Source organism: Trichosurus vulpecula, chromosome 2 (genome assembly GCF_011100635.1).
Source record: "Trichosurus vulpecula isolate mTriVul1 chromosome 2, mTriVul1.pri, whole genome shotgun sequence".
Lineage (NCBI taxonomy): Eukaryota > Metazoa > Chordata > Mammalia > Diprotodontia > Phalangeridae > Trichosurus > Trichosurus vulpecula.
The window spans coordinates 163,616,080-163,638,819 of NC_050574.1; the positions used below are offsets into that span (position 1 = coordinate 163,616,080).

General features: G+C 40.0%; 1 protein-coding gene across 2 annotated transcripts in view; it reads left to right on the forward strand.

Moving 5' to 3' along the window:
- The window catches only part of CCDC15 (coiled-coil domain containing 15), a 51,099-nt gene extending 31,032 nt beyond the window's left edge, over positions 1 to 20,067 (forward strand). For both annotated transcript variants that reach the window (XM_036746940.1, XM_036746939.1), the window contains 3 exons: positions 14,521 to 14,697; positions 16,221 to 16,369; positions 17,658 to 20,067. In XM_036746940.1, the coding sequence (XP_036602835.1) occupies positions 14,521 to 14,697; positions 16,221 to 16,369; positions 17,658 to 17,779 (448 nt within the window). In that variant the 3' untranslated portion in view covers positions 17,780 to 20,067. The remainder of the gene's footprint in view (positions 1 to 14,520; positions 14,698 to 16,220; positions 16,370 to 17,657) is intronic.
- The last annotated feature ends 2,673 nt before the right edge of the window (positions 20,068 to 22,740 follow it).

The following is a 22,740-nucleotide window of genomic DNA, read 5'->3' on the forward strand; positions in this document are numbered from 1 at the left end:
TGTGGTGGTTCCTTCTCAACCCCACAACTCTTCACAGCGCAGCTGGGTCTGGCGTTTCTCGTCAGCTGAGGTTCCTGCAGTCTTCCTGGGCTCAGATGCACAACTCCCCTCACTATCCTGGGGTGAAAAGTTCCAGTGGCTGGGGCCGAGGCAGCCTCTCAAACCAACTAATCCTGGGGCTTGCCGCTAGTTGTTTAAGTGGCTTCCCCACTTGTTGTTAAAACAGAACCTAGCCTAGAGGTGTTTACTCCTTGCTGGGACCAAACCTGGTCCTGGGTTTTTCTTTAGATCTTCTTGAACTGTCCGAGGAAGACCCTGGTTGTGCCGCTATTTTTCTTTGTCTCCACCCACACTTTGTTCACCTTAAGGTGCTATTTTAACTCCTTTGTGGGGGAAAATCTTGAGAGCTTGGAATTTTCTGACCTACTCAGCTATCTTCCCAGAATCCTCTCCATAGTTATTACTTTTAACGATGATCATAACCAGTCTTTACCTGCCCATTTTGTGGAACTCTTGTCCATTAGAGGCAGCTGGTGGTGCAGTGGATAAAGCTGGGCCTGGAGTCAGAAAGACCTGAATTCAAATCTGTCTCAAACACTTAATAGTTTTGTGATCCTGGGCAAGTCACTTGACCTCTTTTTTCCTCAGTTTCCTTAACTGCAAAATAGGGATAGTTAAAAAGCACCAACTCTCCCAGTTGTTTTGAGAATCAAATGAGATAATAGTTGTATTGAGCACAGTGCTTGGCATATAGTAGGTTCTGTGTAAATGCTCATTCCTTTCCCTTTCTTTTTCCCTTTCCCTGTGTTCCATAATTCCTTCGTAGGGGATCCACCCAGTCTCTTGACATTGCGTTGACATCGGTAAAGTATGTATCATTTAACCCTCATTCTTGCCATATGATTCCTCCAACTCCTTTTTTGTCATCTCTTTGATTACAACTTTTGCACCACTTAAGAGAATTCTTCATTGATAAATGTGTTACAGGCTGCTCACCCCTAACATGTATCCCCAACATTGTCCTTTGGATAACTCAACTTTAATGTTTTTTCTTTTAAAAACAGTTTAATTCATGTATTTTTTACAGCATTACTATTTTCCTATATGCCCTTCTTCAGTCTTTTCTTACCCCCTCAACTTTCTTTGAAACAAATTAAAATAGTTAAATAAAATAAATAGCAAAAAATAAACAATACAGCAGCTCTGTCTGCATCCATAATAGTTCTCTAACCTCTTATTTCAGTATTGACAGGTGCATTTATTTCAAGCTTAGTTGCCTTTCTGTCATGTTTCTGTTTACATTATTGTCATCTCTCCCTACTCTGAGCCTTAACATAGCTGACAAAGTGATTTTCCTTAAGCACTGGTCTGACCGTGCCATTCTTCTACTCAATAAACACCCAGTCAGGATTCTATTAACTCTTATTTTCAGATCTCCAAGATAATCTTGTTTCTGATTCTGCAGCTCTCAGTTTTCCTTATAGTCCAATTCTCACAGCCATACATTGCTACTGGAAAAACTCTAGCTTTAACTATACAGACCTTTGTGGAGAAGTTGGTGTCTCTGCTTTTTAGTATGCTGTCCAGATTTACCATAGCTTTCCTCCCAAAGAGCAAGCCTCTTTTCATTTCATGGTTGTGATTGCCATCTGCAGTGATTTTTGAGCCCAAGAATATAAAATCTGACACTGCTTCCATTTCTTCTCCCTCTGTTTGCCAGGAAGTGATGGGACCAGTTGCCAAGGTCTTAGTTTTTTTGATGTTAAGCTTCAAGCCAGCTTTTACATTCTCCTCTTTCACTCTCATCAAGAGGCTTCTTAATTCCTCTTCACTTTCTGCCATCAGAGTGGTTTCATCTGCAAATCTGAGACTGTCGATACTTCTCCCGGCAACCTTAATTCTGGCTTTTGATTCATCCCATTTGGCATTTCACATGATGTACTTTGCATATAAGTTAAATAAATAAGCTGACAATATAGAGCCTTGTCATACTCCTTTTCCAATCTTAAACCAATTAGTTAGTTGTTCTGCATTCAGTTCTAACTATTGCTTCTTGGCCCACATACAGGTTCCTCAGGGTACCAGTAAGATTATCTGGAACTTCCATCTCTTTGAGGACTTGCCATATTTTGTTGTGATCCACAGAGTCAGAAGCTATAGTGTGGTCAATGAAGCAGAAGTTTTTCTGGAACACCCTTGTTTTCTCCATAATCCAGAGGATGTTGGCCATTTTGATCTCTAGTTCCTCTGCCTCTTTGAAAACTAGCCTTCTTAGATGGCGGCTGGAAAGCAGGGACTTGCTTAAGCTCCTGCCCAGGTCCCTCCAAACACCTATAAAAATGGCTCTGAACAAATTCTAGAGCCGCAGAACCCATGAAATAGCAGAGGGAAGCAGGGCTCCAGCCCAGGACAGCCTGGATGGTTGCTGGGAAGGGTCTGTCGCATGGAGCTGAGAGTGGAGCGAAGCACAGCCCATCGTGGGCAGCGCTGGGACCAACCAGACCGGAAGCCGGGCAGAACAGGCCATAGAGCCCTGAATCATTGAGCTGTAGCAGTTACCAGACTTCTCACCCAACAAACACCAAAGACAACAGAGAAGGTTGGTGAGAAAAGCTGCTGGGACAGAGTGAAAGAAGTTCCGGTTGGCCACTGCCCCAGGGGTGGTGGAGGTGGTGAATCTGAGGCTGCTTCCAGAGCTACAGCTGCAGTTGCTTCTGGGCCCCAGGCCCACCTGGTAGGAGGAATTAAGTGGCGGATTAGAGCCTGCCTGGATCTGGGCTGCAATCATGGTTGGTGGTTCTTGGGAGAGAAGGAGCGCTGCTGTGACAGAGCTTGCTGTGTAGAAGTAGCTCTGAAAACAGCAGTGCAGCCCCTCATGCTTGGGACAAAGTACTCTCTACAAGCAGTCGTACCCTGACAAAAAGCTCAAGGGTCAAGTAGTTGGCTAGGAACATGAACAGGCAGCCAAAACGAACTCAGATTCAAACTCAAACTCTAGATTCTTTTTATGGTGACAAAGAAGACCAAAACATACAGCCAGAAGAAGTTAACAAAGTCAAAGAGCCTACATCAAAAGCCTCCAAGAAAGATATGAATTGGGCTCAGGCCATGGAAGAGCTCAAAAAGGATTTGGAAAAGCAAGTTAGAGAAGTAGAGGAAAAATTGAGAAGAGAAATGAGAGTGATGCAAGAAAACCATGAAAAACAAGTCAATGACTTGCTAAAGGAGACCCAAAAAATACTGAAGAAAATAACCCATTAAAAAATAGACTAACCCAAATGGCAAAAGAGCTCCAAAAAGCCAATGAGGAGAAGAATGCCTTGAAAGGCAGAATTAGCCAAGTGGAAAAGGAGGTCCAAAAGGCCACTGAAGAAAATACTACTTTAAAAATTAGACTGGAGCAAGTGGAAGCTAATGACTTTATGAGAAATCAAGATATTATAAAACAGAACCAAAGGAATGAAAAAATGGAAGACAATGTGAAATATCTCATTGGAAAAACCACTGACCTGGAAAATAGATCCAGGAGAGATAATTTAAAAATTATTGGACTACCTGAAAGCCATGATCAAAGAAAGAGCCTAGATATCATCTTTCAAGAAATTATCAAGGAGAACTGCCCTGATATTCTAGATCGATAGGGTAAAATAGAAATTGAAAGAATCCACCAATTGCCTCCTGAAAAAGATCCCAAAAAGAAAACTTTTAGGAATATTGTTGCCAAATTCCAAAGCTCCCAGATCAAGGAGAAAATACTGCAAGCAGCCAGAAAGAAACAATTTGAGTATTGTGGAAACATAATCAGGATAATACAAGATCTAGCAGCTTCTACATCAAGGGATTGAAGGGCTTGGAGTATGATATTCCGGAGGTCAATAGAGCTAGAATTAAAACCAAGAATCACCTACCCAACATAACTGAGTATAATGATCTGAGGCAAAATATGGATTTTCAATAAAATAGAGGACTTTCAAGCTTTCTCAGTGAAAAGACCAGAGCTGAATAGAAAATTTGACTTTCAAACAAGAATCAAGAGAAGCATGAAAAAGGTAAACAAGAAAGAGAACTACATGACTCACTGTGACTTTTTCATGCATGTCCCGATCAGAATTCAGTCTGGACTGGAAAAATAGCTTTGGGGGTCATCTATATAGAGGTGGTATTTGGTGCCATGATAGTGGATGAGATTGCCAAGGGAGAAAATACTGGATTAAAAAAGAAAAGAATAGAGCTGAGGCAAGATCCTGGAAGAGCACTCAAGATTTAGGAAGACTGAAAGAAGAACCAGCAGAAGAGTCATTAGAGGTAGAAGAAGAACCAGCAAAGTGTGGTGTCTACAGAGCTTTAACGGGAAAGAATAACCAGCAGGAAGGGATTGTGGAACATCAGTGAAGATGAAGACTGATAAAAGGCCTTTAGGTTTGGAGATTAGGAGTTCATTGGTTGCCTTTAGCAGAGTAGTTTCCACAAAGTGGACAGGGAAACCCCAATGCAAAGGATTGGAGAGACAGCAAAATAATCAAATATAGACAGGTTTTTAAAGGTGTTTATAGAAAGAGGTGGGCTGGCAAATAGATGAACTAAGAAGAGTTTTTTATTTTAAATAGGATTTGGGAAACCTTAGCATTTTTAAAGATAGATTGGAAAGCCAGTGCTGAGGGGAACGTTGAAAATCCATGAGAGGGTGACTGGAGCCAAGGGCCTGGAGGATGTGGGAAGGAATCAGACTAGGGGCACAGGGAGCAAAGTTAAGTAATAGTAGTTGTAACAACAATGTTCCTAGCAGCTGCTGTGGAGGTGTAAGGCCAATAACACCAGCACACAGGAGGGCTGCTAGCACAGGTTCTTTGATCTGCTTTTCTAAGGAAAGCAACTTTAAGGGGTTTACAAGCTCACTTTAGTTAAACACACATGTATCATTCACTTAGTTCAGGGGAAAAAGTCAGCACCCTGAACTTCAGAGAAAACACAAACAGAAATTACATAAACAGGGCAAATAACATAAATCAGCAGACAGGGCTTCTAACTGTCTGTCCACAGCAATACATACATAGTTACCAGAGAGAGAAGCACCAACATCTGGGTTTTCAAAGCCAGGGCACTTCTTAACGTCTACCCAGAGTCTCGTCTGGCAAAATCATAAGAACACTCTTCCAGTGAGTGAGCCCCCAAAGCAAAATGCTAACCTCCGAGTATATACATATGCTTCTTCAGAGTCAGAGGGCATCATAACCGTGTGACAAAAACTCATGTGACTTAGGCTTTCTTGTGACTTAAGCAGGTCATCAAAGACTCTTGATTCAATCAAAGACTCAATCACAAGCTCTTAATTACCTTAGTGCTGAGAAGAACTAGAACTCCAAAAGAAAAGAGAGCAAAACAAAAAGTCCCATTTTGCTTGCCATTACAGTAGTCAAGATTTCTCCTATTGCTATAAAGAAGGAAAGATAGGGCGATGATATTGAAGAATGGAAGAAAAGAACTTAGGCAGCTTATGTCAAATTGCTTCAGTCTCCTTAGTGAAATCAAAACTTAGGTCATTTGTTCCAAGTGGGAGGAGGGAAAAGGGGTTGGTGGTAAAAAATAAGAGGTGTAACAGAGTCTTGCTTAGATGAGATCCATGTTTTTCATTGATACTGTGGTTTTTAGTTTTCATTCCCTGAATTCCAAGGTTTCTAGAAGTATCTCTAGTAGCTTCTTTAAGGGAACAAAGGTATGGTCATGGCAGACATAGCAGTTCCATATAGTATTCTCTGTCTCTTTGACATATTGCATAAATATCACACTAGGGTTTGGAGTTTTGAGGTATGAAAAACAGTACTAAGGCTATCTTCAGTTTCCATTGAACTAGAAAATTACTTATTAAATGTTAAATTTTCCTCAGTATAATCCTTCACATTAATTTTTTACTTTAACACTGCCACCACAAATTTTCTCTGGTAGCTAACAGTGGCCACTTAGTGAATGTTCTGTCCTTCCAATGTTATTTAAGTCTTCCCTTGGCCTTTTCCATAAGGAAAAAAATGTATTCAGCTAAATTCATAATTCTCCCTCTTTATCCTCCCTCCCCCTTCTCCCCACATGTACCTTAGGCACACACTTTCTCTTTATTTTTTCATATTCCTTCAGGAGTAAAGTGCTCATATACTATGTTTAGATTATGCCCAAGGTATATGTAGATCTATCAGACTCTTAACATCTGCCGTATTACTTAAAGATACAGTCTGAGAGCTTCTCTCCACTTAGTATCTTGGGTTGATCTTTTAAATTCTGTATTCTTTCACTCTGTCCGTTCTATTTTCTTGCTATTCTTGTAAGTATTGAACTCTAAGAGGAAAGGTACTATATGATTTTAAATAATTCAGCATTTGTATTTCTTCCTTTTCTGTGTCCTTTTTGGCATCTCTCATGTTTACTCCTTGCACATTTTCCTCACAGCTTTTATGTCTTTTCTTTTTCTTACATACAGATATTGACCTTAACGTGTATAAAACACAGTCCTTTCGCCTAAGTAGCAACAATGAGTTTCTTTTCTCCTTTGCCCTTTTGTTCTGGTTATCAGGCTTAGAGTTTGTTGGATGAAATTGTGGTTATTACTAGAGTCTGTTTTGGACCACTTTATAAAAAAGACTTATTAAGCTGCAGAACTGTATACTAAATTATCTTCTTGTTCCCCATCCTTTCAATTTTTTTGAAGACTGCCTAGATCTGGTTTATAATTGTTGCTTAGTAAAAGTCACTGAATCAAGAGAGAATGGAATAGCACGCAGAAGATAATTCTAAGCTCAAAATGTCCTTGTCACTCTAATGAATAGATGATTATGCATAGTGATCTGTAACAGTGGCCTAGATGGCTTAAGCCTACATTCACAACAATTTCCAAAATATATGCTCTTTCTAGGGCCTGGTTGTTACAACCCAAATAGGGCAGACTCTGTACTTGTGAATGTGTTAATCTCAGAAAAGAAAATATATTTTTCCTCTTGAACTTAAGCTAAAATAAACAACCTGGATCAATGTGCAGATGGCCAGGATTTCTAGGAGAGCTGTATTTATCAAGTGATGTGAAAATGGGCAGTCTGGATAATTGCAGTTCAGAAAATAGCAGCTGATTTGCTCCAGAATAACTGGTATTACCTGATTTCATTAGTTTGAGGTGTAATATTTTATAAAGCTTTTTGATAAAAGATCTGCCTTCAGGCTGTTATATCATTTTCTCAAAATACCAATTTGAGCTTCATAAAAACCATTCTTATATTTTATCTGGAAAGGAGGTAGACGGAGATGAAGCAATCACTGAACATTGCTATAATTGGAAAGAAGTATTAAGTGAGGTCATCCTTTCTGTGTGTTCATCTAACCCCAACTAAGGAGAGCAAACATTGATTAGGTGCCAGGGCACTATGCTAAGGGGTAGGAATAGGAAGATGAAAAGCTACATAATCGTGTCCTCAAAGAGCTTATATATTGTGCCCCTTTTACACATGTACACAGATAATTATATTAAAAGTTTAAAACAACTGAAGGAATAAGTAAAGTTAAACACAGTGGCCATAAGAGATTCAAGGAACAGCTGGAGAGATGAATGAAGGCTTTGCTGTGGAGAGGTGAGTCTTGATAGAGAATAACAATACCAAAGGGCTGAAATATAGTGTAGGGAGTCATTGCAGGTGTGAGGATTGCTTTGCACAAAGGCAGAGGTGGCAAAGAATACAGTGAGATCAGAGAAAAGTACGTAGTCCAGTTTTAGGAGGATATGGAATGTAGAAAGGGATGCATTTTGAAGTAAGGTTAGAAATATGATAGGGAGTCTAACTTAAGGATGGTGAGGTGATCTTGCATGTCAAACTAAGAATTTTGTATTTTATTCAGTAGGCCAGTTTTAAGGACCTACTTAAGATTTTCTTTTACTTTGAGTGTGAAGTAAGTTGGATAGTGAAGAGACTGGAAGCAGGGAAAACAGGGAGGCTTTTTTACCTGGTACTCTAGGTGAAAAATGATGAACCATCTTAGTTCAGGTCCTCATCACTTCTTACCTGGACTATTGCAGTAGCCTTCTGAGCAGTCTCATGCTCTTGTCTCTCTCCCTTCTACAATCCATCCTACACACAGCTGTCAAATTGATATTCTTAAATTACAGGCCTGATCATGCCACTGCCTGAGAAGATTCAGTGGCTCCCCACTGCCATTAGGATAACATAAAGTCCTTTATGTCATTAAAGTCCTTTACAATCTAGCACCATCTTGTCTTTCCAGGCTGATCACACATTATTCTTTATACATTCTGTACTGTAGTTAGGGTAGCCTTTCTGCCCTCTGTATATAACATTCTGTCCCCTGCCTCCATGCCTTTGTACGCTTATCCCCCATGCTGGGAATGTTCTCCTTCCTCACCTTTGCTTCTTAGAACCCCTGGATCCCTTCAAGGCTCAACAAGTATCGACTCCTTCAAGAGACCCTTTTTAATTCTTCCAGTTGTATATATACAATACTGTATGCTAAGTGTATCAGAGTTGTTAAACTGTGCTATGGTAGTAGTAGAAGTGAAAAGGGGAAGAGATAGGTGCACGATAAAGTTTAGAGATAGTACTGACAGAACTTGGAAACTAAATAGATTTGATGAAGAATAGGAAAGGAGGAGTCATATTGATGATCCTTCAAGCACTCTTAACTTCCCAGTTCCTCAGTCTACTCAGTTCCCATGACCTGTTCCTCCAGTCCACCTCAGCTACACACAGAAGCGGTCATGTCCTTGATTTTTCCGTCAACCACAAGTGTTTCACTTGCTTGTTTTGAGGAACTCCAAAATTTATTTATCTGATCATTCATTCAGTCTTTCCCTTTGCTTTACAACTCCTTACCCTGTTATTCATCCTTATAACCTCCATCCTCTCTACCCCTCTTTTCTTCCTAAAGCTATCACTCCTTCACTGGCTTCCCCCTCCTCCCTCTGGTAAACCAGTTCAGCATTCTACTCTAACTCAGATCAATTGCTCCCTTGTCCTCTCCAAACACTCCTTTTCCAACACCAAACCTGGATTACTCCTACCATCGATTTCTTTTGCTCCTAATTCACTTGCTGCTAAACATAGCTTGAGAAAATTGTGAAACTTTGCTGGTTAGGTCCACTACACATTTCTATTCCAGAACTTCAACTGTATCCTCCCTTCATCAAGACAATCCTTTTATACCTTCCTAATTGAGTCTTTATTCCACTCACCACAGCAGGTATTCCAAACTTTCTTATCCCCTAAGCCCCCCACCACTGCACCCCTACCCTCTCAGCTGAGGACCTCATTTTATACTTCTCTGAAAAAACTGAGGCCAATTATTGAGAGCTCCCTACATTTTTTCTCTTCTTCATCTCATATGACTCAAACATCTTCCCCTATTATCTTCTCCTTCACCCCTGACTCTCTTACAGAAGTGGCCTTATCCTTGCCAAGGACAGTCCCTCTACATGCACCCTTGATTCCATCTTTTCCCATCTTTTCCAGCAGATTCCCCCTGTAATCATCCCTACTCTTTCTCATCTTCAGGCTCTCCCTAATATCTACAGGCTCCATGCATGCTGCTTACAAACACACCCATGTCTCTTCTGTCCTTAAAAAACCCTCACTTAGGACAGTTACCAGACTTCTCAACCCACAAACACCAAAGAGCAGGTTAGTGGGAAACTGTGGGATCAAGGTGAGAATGGTCCAGCCCCATCCCTGGGGGTGGCGGAGGTGGTGCATCAGGAAGCTTCTGAGGCTGCTTCCAGAGCTCCAGTGTCAGCTGCTTCCCAAGTCCCTGGCTCACACGGTGGGTGGAATCTAGCAGCAGATCAGAGCGGGAGTGCAAGAAATGCTTTGTGGGCACAGAGGCAGGTTCTCTTGCTGTGCCCTGCTTGGATCTGGATTGCGGTCCTGGTTGGCGGGTCTTGGGGGAGGAAGAGCACTGCTGTGACAGAGCCTCTGGTGATGGTGGAGTAGAAGTAGCTCTGAAAACAGCAGCGCTTGGTCCCTAAACCTTGGGACAAAGTACTCTCTGCTCTACAAGCAGTCATACCCTGGCAAAAAGCTCAAGGGTCAAGTAGTTGGCTGGGAACATTAACAGGCAGCAAAAAAGGACTCAGACCCAAACTCAAACTCTAGATTCCTTTTATGGTGACAAACAAGATCAAAACATACAGCTAGAAGAAGTCAACAAAGTCAAAGAGCCTACATCAAAAGCCTCCAAGAAAGATATGAATTGGGCTCAGGCCATGGAAGAGCTCAAAAAGGATTTGGAAAAGCAAGTTAGAGAAGTAGAGGAAAAATTGAGAAGAGAAATGAGAGTGATGCAAGAAAACCATGAAAAACAAGTCAATGACTTGCTAAAGGAGACCCAAAAAAATACTGAAGAAAATAACCCATTAAAAAAATAGATTAACCCAAATGACAAAAGAGCTCCAAAAAGCCAATGAGAAGAAGAATGCCTTGAAAGGCAGAATTAGCCAAATGGAAAAGGAGGTCCAAAAGACCACTGAAGAAAATACTGCCTTAAAAATTAGATTGGAGGGGGCAGAGCCAAGATGGCAGCTGGTAAGCAGGGACTACTGTGAGCTCCGTACCGAGTCCCTCCAAAAACCTATAAAAAATGGCTCTGAACCAATTCTAGAACGGCAGAACCCACAAAACAGCAGAGGGAAGCAGGGCTCCAGCCCAGGACAGCCTGGATGGTCTCTGGGTGAGGTCTATCCCACATGGAGCTGGGAGCTGGGAACAGAGTGGAGCAGAGCCCAGCCTGAGCGGCGTGGAACAACCAAACTTGGAGTCGGGCGGATGGGGCCCCTAGCGCCCTGAATATGTGAGCTGCGGCAGTTACCAGCCTCCTCAACCCACAAACACCAAAGACTACGGAGAAGGTTAGTGGGAAAAGCTGCGGGAGTGGAAGGAGTTCGCGGTTCGGCTTCCAGCCCTGGGGGCAGCGGAGGTGGGGCAGCTACAGTTGCTGCTGCTTCTGGCCCCAGGCCCACCTGGTGGGAGGAACTAAGTGGCGGATCAGAGCAGGAGTGCACAGCCTGTTGAAGATCTAAGCCCAGCCCGGGCTGGGGTTTCTTGGGGAAGGAGTAGTGCTGGTGTGACAGAGCTGGCACATCCCCCCCAAACGTGGAACATAGAACTCGTTAGTCCACAAGCAGTCATACCCCACTGAAAAACTCAAGGGTCAAGTTAGTTGGTTGGGAACATGGCCAGGCAGTCAAAGCACACCCAGATTCAGTCTCAGACTTTGGATTCTTTCTTTGGTGACAAAGAAGACCAAAACATACAGCCTAAAGAAGACAACAAAGTCATAGAGCCTACAACAAAAGCCTCCAAGAAAAACATGAACTGGTCCCAGGCCATGGAAGAGCTCAAAAAGGATTTGGAAAAGCAAGTTAGAGAAGTAGAGGAAAAATTGGGAAGAGAAATGAGAAGAATGCAAGAAAACCATGAAAAACAAGTCAATGACTTGCTAAAGGAGACCCAAAAAAAATACTGAAAAATACACTGAAGAAAACACCACCTTAAAAAATAGATTAACTCAAATGGCAAAAGAGCTCCAAAAAGCCAATGAGGAGAAGAATGCCTTGAAAGGCAGAATTAGCCAAATGGAAAAGGAGGTCCAAAAGACCACTGAAGAAAATACTACTTTAAAAATTAGATTGGAGCAAGTGGAAGCTAGTGACTTTATGAGAAATCAGGATATTATAAAACAGAACCAAAGGAATGAAAAAATGGAAGACAACGTGAAATATCTCATTGGAAAAACCACTGACCTAGAAAATAGATACAGGAGAGATAATTTAAAAATTATTGGACTACCTGAAAGCCATGATCAAAAAAAGAGCCTAGATACCATCTTTCAAGAAATTATCAAGGAGAACTGCCCTGATATTCTCGAGCCACAGGGCAAAATAGAAATTGAAAGAATCCACCAATTGCCTCCTCAAATAGATCCCAAAAAGAAATCTCCTAGGAATATTGTCACCAAATTCCAGAGCTCCCAGATGAAGGAGAAAATACTGCAAGCAGCCAGAAAGAAACAATTTGAGTATTGTGGAAACCCAATCAGAATAACCCAAGATCTGGCAGCTTCTACATTAAGAGATCGAAGGGCTTGGAATGCGATATTCCGGAGGTCAATGGAGCTAGGATTAAAACCTAGAATCACCTACCCAGCAAAACTGAGTATCATGCTCCAAGGCAAAATATGGATTTTCAATAAAATAGAGGACTTTCAAGCTTTCTCAGTGAAAAGACCAGAACTGAATAGAAAATTTGACTTTCAAACACAAGAATCAAGAGAAGCATGAAAAGGTAATCAAGAAACAGGAACTGCAAGGGACTTACTAAAGTTGAACTGTTTTGTTTACATTCCTACATGGAAAGATGACATGTATGATTCATGAGACCTCAGTATTAGGGTAGCTGAAGGGAATATGCATATATATATATATATGTTTATGTATATATATAAGTGAATATGTATGTATATATCTACATGTATATGTATGTATGTGTATATATATATGTGTGTGTGTATATATATACATATATGTAAAAGAGAGAGCAGACACAGGGTGAGTTGAAGATGAAGGGATGATATATAGAAAAATAAAATTAAGGGGTTTAGAGAGGAATATATTGAGAGAGGGAGAAAAGGAGAGATAGAATGGGGTAAATCATCTCATGTAAAAGTGGCAAGAAAAAACAGTTTTGTTGGAAGGGAAGAGGGGGCAGGTAAGGGGGAATGAGTGAATCTTGCTCTCGTCAGATTTGACTTGAGGAGGGAATAACATACACACTCTTGCTCCACGGGAAAGTAAGGGGAAGGGGATTTTAAAAAGGGGGGATGATAGAAGGGAGGGCAGATAGCAGGAGGAGGCAATCAAAAGCAAACACTTTTGAAAAGGGACAGTCAAGAGAGAAAATTGAATAAAGGGAGACAGGATAGGATGGAGGGAAATATAGTTAGCCTTTTACAACACGAGTATTATTTACATAATGATACATGTGTGACATGTTGAATTGCTTGCCTTCCTAGGGAGGGTGGGTGGGAAGGGAAGAGGGGAGAGAATTAGAAACTCAAAAGTTTTAAAAGCAGATGCTCAAAAAAAAGTTATTTTTGCATGCAGCTGGGAAACAAGATATATAGGGAATGGGGCATAGAAATCTATCCTGCCCTACAAGAAAGTAAAGGGAAAGGGGATGGGGTGGGAGTGGGGTGACGGGAGGGTTGACTGGGGAACGAGGCAATCAGAATATATGCCATCTTGGAGTGGGGGGGAGGGTAGAAATGGGGAGAAAATTTGTAACTCAAAATCTTGTGGAAATCAGTATTGAAAACTAAAATATTAAATAAAAATGATAAAAATAGAATGAAAAAAATCAGTTCTGGACCTCTGGATGTTGAAATACTCATTGTCATCATCTGGTAGTAATAAACAAAATCTCAGTTAAAAAAAAAACCCTCACTTGGTTCAATATTCCACAGCTATATCAGACAGCGTAGCTACCATCCTATCTGTCTTCTCCCATTCTTGGCTAAATCACTTGAGAAAAAAAACTTACACTCAGTGCCTCTGTTTCTCTCACTCAGTCTTCTAAACCCTGTGCAATTTGGCTTCTGACCTCATCATTCAACTAAAATTGCTCTTTTCTAGTGCCCTTGCTGATGATTTCTTAGTTGCTTGATCTAATAATCTTTTCTCAGTCTTAATCTTTCTAGATGTCTCTGCAGCACTCAATATTGAATTCTTCTCCCTCAGATGACTTTCCCTCTATTCCTGTATATATCTTTTATTTACCTAGTTGCGTGAATGTTGTTTTCCCCATTAGAAAGTAAGTTTTTTGAGGGCAGGGACTGTTTTTTGCCTGCCTTTGTATCCCCAGCTCTTAGCACACTGTATAGCACATAGTAAGTGCTTAATAAATATTTGTTGACTCTGACAAAGTGGTGTAATGAAGAGCATGATAGACATGTAGTTAGAAAAGATGTATATTTGAATCCTGACCCTGACACTGACTGGTTGTGTAACTATGGACAAATGACTTAATCTCTCTCAGCCTCAGTTTCCTTATGTGTAAAATGAGGATAATAATACCTGTTATGTTTATCTCACAGGACTGTTGTGAGGGTCATATGAAATGAAGTTTTTAAAGTTTGTGCTTAGCAAGCCTTAAGACCTTATATGAGTGTCATTTATTATTGATCTTGGTCTGAGAAATTACACAAAAATCTTTGCAAAAAAGCCTCTTCCATTATAATCATTATTCATTTCCCTCTGAGAACTTGAGTTTGTATGTGCAAGAGTGTAGAGAGAGTTACTCGTGTAAAAGAGATTCCCAAATTACATACTTGTAATTAAGGAATAAGGATCAATCCATTGTATTCTTTGACTCTTAGGTTTTTTTGGGGAGGGGGAGTGGGGAGAGGGGGGAGAATTGTTTCAGGGAATTGAATCCAAAGAGTGTTTGGCCAGATTAACCAAATGGATTTGTATTTTGTCCCCAGAATTAAGAAATTGAAAGAGCAGCAGCGTTGCATTGAGGAGCAGAGGATCCTGAGAACGACCTATCAGGAAGACCTATATTCTGGGGAGAAGCCATGTGAGATATTAGCTGATTTACAATTGGAAGAGAAGAGAGGAGCTGCTACTAAAAAGCAACAGAGGAGCAGAGAATGTATCAGGTACCTTAGGAGAAGTGTTCAAAGCTTACTACAAATTCAAAAGAAGCACAGTTCTGTCCCTTTTAAGGAAAAAAGAAACCATCTATGTTTCCTCAACACTTTACCTTCTTTCTCTTGGTGATCTCATCATCTTCCATGGGTTCAGTTATAATTTCTATATAGATTATTCCCATATTTGTATATCTAGCCCTAGTCTCCTGAGTTCCAATCCCACCTCATCAAATGTGTTTTGGATATCTTGAATTGGTTTTCTTGGTGGCATCACAAATTCAGCACATCCAAAGCAGAACCAGTTATCTTTCCTCTAAAATTCTCCCCTCTTCCCAAGTTCCTTATTATTTACAGAGGGCACCCCTATCCCAGTCACCAGGGCTCACAACTTCAGTGTCATCCTTAACCCCACCCCCCTTTCATTCATCCCACATATACAATCCTTTATCAAGTCTTGTTCCTACCCTTTACCACATCTCTCACATACCCCTTACAACATCTCTCATGTACTTCCCCTTCTCTCCACTCACAGCCACAATCCTACTTTAGGCCCTCATCACCTCTGGCTAGGACTATTGCAATAGGTTTCTAATTGATGTTCCTGCCTCAGATCTCTCCACACTCCAGTTCATTGTCCATTTACCTGTCACGGTGATTTTTCTGAAGCATAGGTATGACCATGTCACTCCCACCCCCTTTCTCCCATTCAGTGAGGACTAGTGGCTTCTTTTGACTTTCAGGGTCAAATGAAAACTCCCTTGTTTGGCATTTAAAGCTCTTAATAACCTAGAGCCTTTCTACTGTTCCAGCCTTCTTACATTTTACTCTTCTCTAAGTACTCTTTAAGTTCCAGCAATATTGGCTTACTTGCAGTTCCTGGAATATGAGACTCCCATCTCCCATCTCTGTGCTTTTGTACCAACTGTCTCTCACATCTGGAATGTTCTATCCCATCCCCTCCACCTCTTAGTTTCTCCAGCTTCCTTCAGGACTCAGCTCAGATCTTACCTACTCTAGGAGGTGTCTCTTAGTCCCCTAACTGCTAATGCCTTCTCTTAGAATGCTTTCCACCTATTCTGTATATATCTTTTTTTCTGCCAAGTTGTTTACGTATTATCTTGTCCACCAGAATTTAAGCTCCTTGAGAGCAGAGACTTTGTTTCTGTCTTTGTACCCCCATCACTTAGCACAGTGCCTGGCATACAATATGTTCTTAATAAAGGCTTCTTAACTTGACTTGTATTGAATATTAGTACTTTATAATATTTCTGAAGACCCATGGAAATGTTATTTTTCCCATATTGTAGGTGGGCGAGAAAAGGAACTAAGGTACAAAGGCATAAAATGTTTCACTCAGGAAGTTACCTAAAGTAGATCAGAGAATCAAATCAGGCCTTCTGATTCAGACACCAGTACTTTTCTGCCTAGCTTGCCCACCTTGTTCATCCTTGCTATGTGTCATGGACTGGCACATAGTAAGTGTTTAATAAATGTTTGCTGACTGACTGACTGACCTTGCTATATTTTTACAGATATATAGAAGCTCTAAGAGCCCAGATACAGGAGAAGATGAGAGTGCATAATATTGATTTACCTCCATTGTGCTGCTGTGGTTCTGATTTCTGGGATGCTCATCCTGATACCTGTGCCAATAATTGTATCTTCTACAAAAACCATCAAGGTATGTTTTTAGAAAAATGTGAAATCTGATGGCAAAAAGCTGAGACATGCTAAGGTTGTTGAAAATCATTCATATTTCTCCCTGACCTTGGTATCTGTCATTTTATTTACTCTTTCATATTAGAAAACTATTTTCAGATTCAGTCCTTGTTATTTAATTTGTGAACAAGGCCCATTTGTTAAATAGAAAGAAGGCAGAAAAGATGTTTACCTAGCTACGTAGAACAGAATTCTAGCCATTCCCAATCTATGGAGTATCCAAATGTTCATTAATGTCATTTATTGATCATTTATTACATTCAGAACATAATATTAACTTTTTCATGTAATTTTTTTAAATAATAAGTTTATATTATAATTTAGGCCATAAAAATGCTTTTTAAAAAACATAAGTCATTTCCCAATATTACCACCAGTCCCCTTAAATTCTCCCTTGTAACAAAAAATTAAAGTAAAACCTTATTTATGTGAAATATACAACATTCCCCCATAAGTCTAACTCCTTCTTGGGGACAGGGAGGTTTTAAATTGTCCATTTTGTTTGGGGTATTGAGATGCTTTAGTGAAGTACCAACTCCATCAGCAAGAACCCTAGCTGGCCAGAAGCTCTCCCTGCTCGTCTTGTAGATTCTTGTCTCCTGTTCAACAACAAAGGCACTCATCTCTATGGCCCAAAATAGTGTGTGTGAGGTACTTCTGGTGAGATACTTCCATTGGACTATATGAGATACTGTCAGTGTTTTTTATATTGGGGGCCTAAATTATTTGAATATCATTTCAATTACTGCCTCTGAAAAATTAATATTAATTGATTTCTAGTCACTTATCCTCTCTCAGCCTGCTTCCTCATGGGTAAATGTAAAATGGTAATAATACCTGAAGTACCTAGCTCCACGGGCTGTTGTGAAATTGTAACGAGATAATGGATGTAAAACTCTTTGCAGACTTGTAAGTGCTACATAAATGTTAAAGGTCAGGGGTTGAATTCTTGGAGGTGAGAGGGGAATTTCTTATTTCATTGGTGTAGGAAACTCCCTGCAAGAAAACTCCCTCTACCAATGCAGATTCACATCTGTTCTGCAACTTAAAATCTTAGAGAGTTTCCTGGAGGAAACTGCCAAGTGATTAAGTGACGATCATAAATCTATTTATTAATCGATCGATTGTTATTAACCTTATGATGATGTATTTCTAGGTCAGGGAAACAGAACTAGTGGAGTAAGTTGGGAGTGTGGAAACTATTTTGGAAGTTAACTTTTTTTAATCATTGTGAAAACTCCTGTTTGCAGCATACACTCAAGCACTACATTCTGTCATCTCATCTTGTGAGATTTCTGAAAGTAACTCATCGATGCGACTCACCATCCGCAGTTTTGCATCAGCACGCAGACAGAATTGGAAGATTCTGTAGCATAAAAAACTAACATCAGTTTACCCTTCAGATCAACTCTTCAGAGGGCATTTGGATTCAGCTAATCAGGTGTACGATTCTAGGGAGTGGGATTGCCACAGGTATCTACCTACTCTCGTGGAAGTCAGTCCTTGACTGGTGGACTAAACTGTGCCTTATGACAAGAATACAGATTGGAGCCTAAACCTAATTTCTCTTAAGTATAAATCACACAGGTGCTATTGTTTTAATAGGTCAGCAGTCAGGCTGAGATAGTACTTGACTGCTGTGCTGCTGATCGAGAAGAGTTTTTGTGAAGACTTCTCTCTCAGAGATTCTCATTGTCATCTGTGCAGAAGTGACTTTATCTCATTCTTCTGACCAGAGATAAAAGTATCTGAATGGGGCAGGTGTTCAAGTGAATTTCCAAGTATCAGCAGTGATTCTTACTGTTTTCTTTTCTAGTTATACATAAGAATCTGACATGGGAGACTTTGGATTTTGAAACACATTATCATTCCAAATGTTTGTATCTTCTACATTATATATATATAAAAAAACAACAACCTGAAATGTTGCTGCTTCTCCAATTCCATGACTATTAACCCTGGACCAGGCAGAGTTTTTATTTGCATTTTTTTCTTTAGAAGGCTTAAGAAAAAGTAAATAGTTCCTCTGTCTATTGAGAATCCTTGTATGAAAGAAATAATATTTGGGAAAGCAAAACTAAACTTGAAATAAATCAAGTCTTTTCTAATGTCCCCATTTTGAATCAGTGAATGAAATACCAGTTTCCCTGCTGAGCAGATAAAATAAAAATCCCCCTCTGTAATATGAGCTTGGTTTGTCATGGCAGCTTCCTGACCTGTTTTCATCTGATAAGTAAGTTAACCAGCCAGGTGCTAGTCAGCACCTAATAATGAAACATTTAAACTGGATCTGATAGGTGCCAAAACAGCTAGTAGTGAGTTGCAGAAAAAAGTTTGTTAAGCTATTCTTTGACTTGACAGTTTTTAAAACCAAATTAATGGATCATTTCTGTCAAAATGCTTGAAACCTATATGCTCATAGCTCCAACCTTAAAGAATTCTTCTCTTGACCTTTGTTTCCATTTGACTCAGCAAACGTTTATTAAGTACCTTATCTGTGCAAAGCACTGATTTTGTGATGCTCTACAATATTCTTTCTTCTTAACTCAAATATATGGACTGCATGGTCTATAAAAATCTCTTGCTGCTCTAAAAGTCTGTACCCGTGTGGTCTTATGATTTGCCTGTGGTCACTTGCTGAGTTGGAAGTGGGACCAGGGTAGGGTTAGTCTTTACCTAGGCCCAGTGAAGTCTGTTTTCCCAACTAGGGCTTCTTGCCATTGTAGGCTCAGCACAAATTCATCCTTAGCTGAAGTGTCAGCACCATGGTTGTTTTTACTATCATCAGTTTTGCTTTTATGGTACTGGAGAATTATTGAGAACCTAACTACTCTCCAGGAAGAACTAGGTCCCATGTTTCCCAACTACAATGCAGCAAAACTTGTTCAGATTAAATTGGGAGTCTAAAATACAAGTTTAAGGAAATGAGAACTTTGAAAATCAATTTTGCCAGTTCCCCAGCTTAACACAGATTATCACTTCCTGGACTTTATCATAAGAAAAGTTCAGAAAACTGAGTTGGTGAATTTCAGAGAAAATTTTTTTCTCTTTTGAGAAAAAACTAATTTTGGGTCTGTTGTGTGAAAATTGGAGGGTATGCTGTTGTTTCAGTTGGACATCTGAATAAGAATGAATTTTTCTATGAAAATTCCAAAATTCTTTATAGTCTTTGATATAACTGGTCACCAGCAACTTTGAAAGAATGTTTATATGCCTGCTTGCTAAGTTCAGTGCATTTAACTCTGAAAGTCTCTAGAGATGATTTTGTTGGGTTTTCCATTGGATTCTTTTTAAACAGAGACAGCATGATATCTTAGAATAAGTACTCGCCCTTGGAAGTAAGAAAATCACAGTTCAAATTCTAGCTCTACTAGTAACTGCCCAAGTGACCTTGGCTTAAGCTTTCTGAACCTGTTTCTTTATCTGTAAAATGAGGGAGCTGGATTAGATGACCTCTAGCTTTGTTTACTTGGACAGAAAGAAGGCTCCCACATTCAGTTTCTGGCTGCTTTTCCAGTTCTTTCTAAGAACAAGATCCCGCTTTTCAGTTTTCCTGATGTGTTAGATGGATAAGTTATTTTGTGTACCATACCCTCCTGGGCAATAATTCTAAAATTCTGTGACTTTATAAATAAAAATGGTTTTATACTTTTTAATATTAATTTTTATCTCTGCCTCTTCACTTCATTCACCACATGATATGTTTGTCTGTAGTGGACCAGTGGTAGAGTTGGATTGTAGATAATGAGATAAGGGAACATCTACACTTCCTTCTAAGCTCTCTGATGACACCTCCAACTCTGCTCTTACCATCAAAGCCAATACTGAAGTACTGATAAAGTTATGGTAGGGAGAAGTAGAAATATAGAAGGGATTTAGGAAACGGTATTGTTAGAAACTTAACAAGGACATCTTAACCCCCTTAGCTCTCTCTCCAGAAAACATCTTTAAAGAACTTATCCATATCAGGAGGTTGGGATCTAGAGTACTTTGATTGTATATTAAAGACATTCAGAACTGCAGGATGACAATAAAACATGAATTTGCCTTTAAAAATAAAGTTAGAAGACCTAAAATGGTATGTTTCCTTGAGTAGTTCCATTTTATGACTGCTAGCTCTGACAACTTTGATGATACTCATAATAGCTCACATTTAGATAGTATTTTTCAGTTTAGAAAGTGATTTACTGTCCGTTCTTTATGCATAGTGTTTGTCACAGTCAGTGATTAATAAATGCTTGTAGAATGAATTGAGGGATGGATGGATGGATGGATGTAAATAAAGATTTTTTCATATACTGACTCTGAGGTAGAGAACCTAAGTGATTTGCTCACAGTCATATTTCAGCTAGTTAATGGCGGAGCCAGCTCTTGAACACACATCTCCTAATTGCTATAGAATATCAGAGAAGAAAGAGACTCTGAGGTCATCTAGCCCAATCGTAGCTGAATAAGACAATCCTCTATAAATACTTGACAAATGATTATCCAATCTTTGCTTGAAAAACATCTAGTGAGGAACATCCAGCCACCTCCAAAGGTTATCACATTCCGTTTTTTAATTCTAATTATGAGGAAGTTTTTCTTTATACTGGTGCTAAATTTGCCTCATTGTTACTTCTATCCATTTCTCCCAGTTCTGCCTTCTGGGACCAAGCAGAACGAGTTGATTTCATCTTTCTTGTGATAGCCCTTTTAAAAACAATTATCACATCCACATCTCCCCACCTCCTAGTCATCTTTTTTCCAGGCTAAACACTCCCAGTTCCTTCAGTCAGTCCTCATGGCGTTATGTCAAGGCCCTTCACCATTCTGGTTGCCTTCTCCTTGGATGTTCTCCAACTCAGCAGTGTCCATCTTAAAATGCGTCTGGCACTGAACACAGTACTCTGACCAGAAGAGAGTACAATAGGACTATCACCATCCTAGTCATGGATTCACCACCTCTCAGTGATACCTAAAATCACAGTAGTTTTTTTCAGCTGCTATAACAGTAAACAAACTTTCCACTAAGATGCATGTTTTTTTCAGATGAAATGCTCTCTAGTTATATTCTCTACTCTTCTTTTACTTGTGAAACTGATTTTTTTAACCCAAGACTTTTAAGAAGATGACATTTATTAGGGATATGTGTAGTTCCAACCCAACATTCTAATCTTTTAAGACCTTTTTGGAACTTTACTAGTCATTTAGTGGATTAACAACCCTTGGCTTTGTATCAGGGTCATCAGCAGATTTGGTTAGCATGCCATCTGTGCTGTTTTCAAAGGCATTGATTTTTTATAAGAAAGACTTAGCAAGAAGTGTATAGCAAAAACAGTAGTTCAAAAAAAAACAATCCCACTGAACTTGGGGCATATTCTCCCATTGCATATAAGGTACCTGGAAAGAGTGGGTTCAAACTTTAAAGCCCAGTGGTAATGAGACATGTGTACAGAACGTGTTGTCACAAGACTACCTCTCCAGTTCCTGGTTTGGAAAATCCAATTGAAGGTACTGATAAAAATAGCAAAGGAATAAGCTCAGATCCATGGGGCAAGATGAAAGTATGAAAGGACCCAGAGAAGCCTGTATCTTTCACATTCCAATAAAGCTCTAAAAAGTACCCAGAAAAAGTAGGTGAAATGGCTATAAGTTTCTCCATCTAGTCCAGAGCTACACAAGATTCCTAGAAGTCTGAAGAGAACAAGTGGAGGCATGCCACAAAAGGTTAAAGGTACAGCACCAAGCCATTGGGGCTAAGAGACAAGTCCAAATCAAGGCCCAAGCAGCCCAGCAGAACCATTTCAGGAGACAGAGCTAGTCCTGCTCAGTACAAAGTCCAGACAAGCCACAGCTCAGCACTTAGGCACCTGGTACCCAAGCTACAGCACGAGACAGGGCCAGACCAATAATCTAGCAGCCCACTGCCCAGGGAACACATGCTGAAGCCACAGTAAGAAAATGAGTCAAGGAAGCACTAGGGAGGAAAAGTGTTGAGTTTCTGTTTGTATTTTTTTAAGAGGTATGGTATAAATGCAATCAACAGCTTATGTTTGGAGCCTGTTAGGGTGGTGTCAAAGAATGAACTCTTTGAGTTCCAGGACCGTATAAGGAAAATGAGAGAAAAGGTCAAAGCTAAAACTGAAGTTGAACCACTGAAGAACTAAGCCAAAACCTTACACAGGGTAAGAGCTGGCTTAGCCAGTAATCTAGGCTCACCCCCCGCCCCATTCTAAAGTAGATTTTTCCAAACATGAAGAACTGAGCACAATGAAGCAATAATATGGATTGAGAGAAGTCCAAGAGATAAACACATGATCTGAGAGGAGGCTAACATAATAGTGCAGGTGA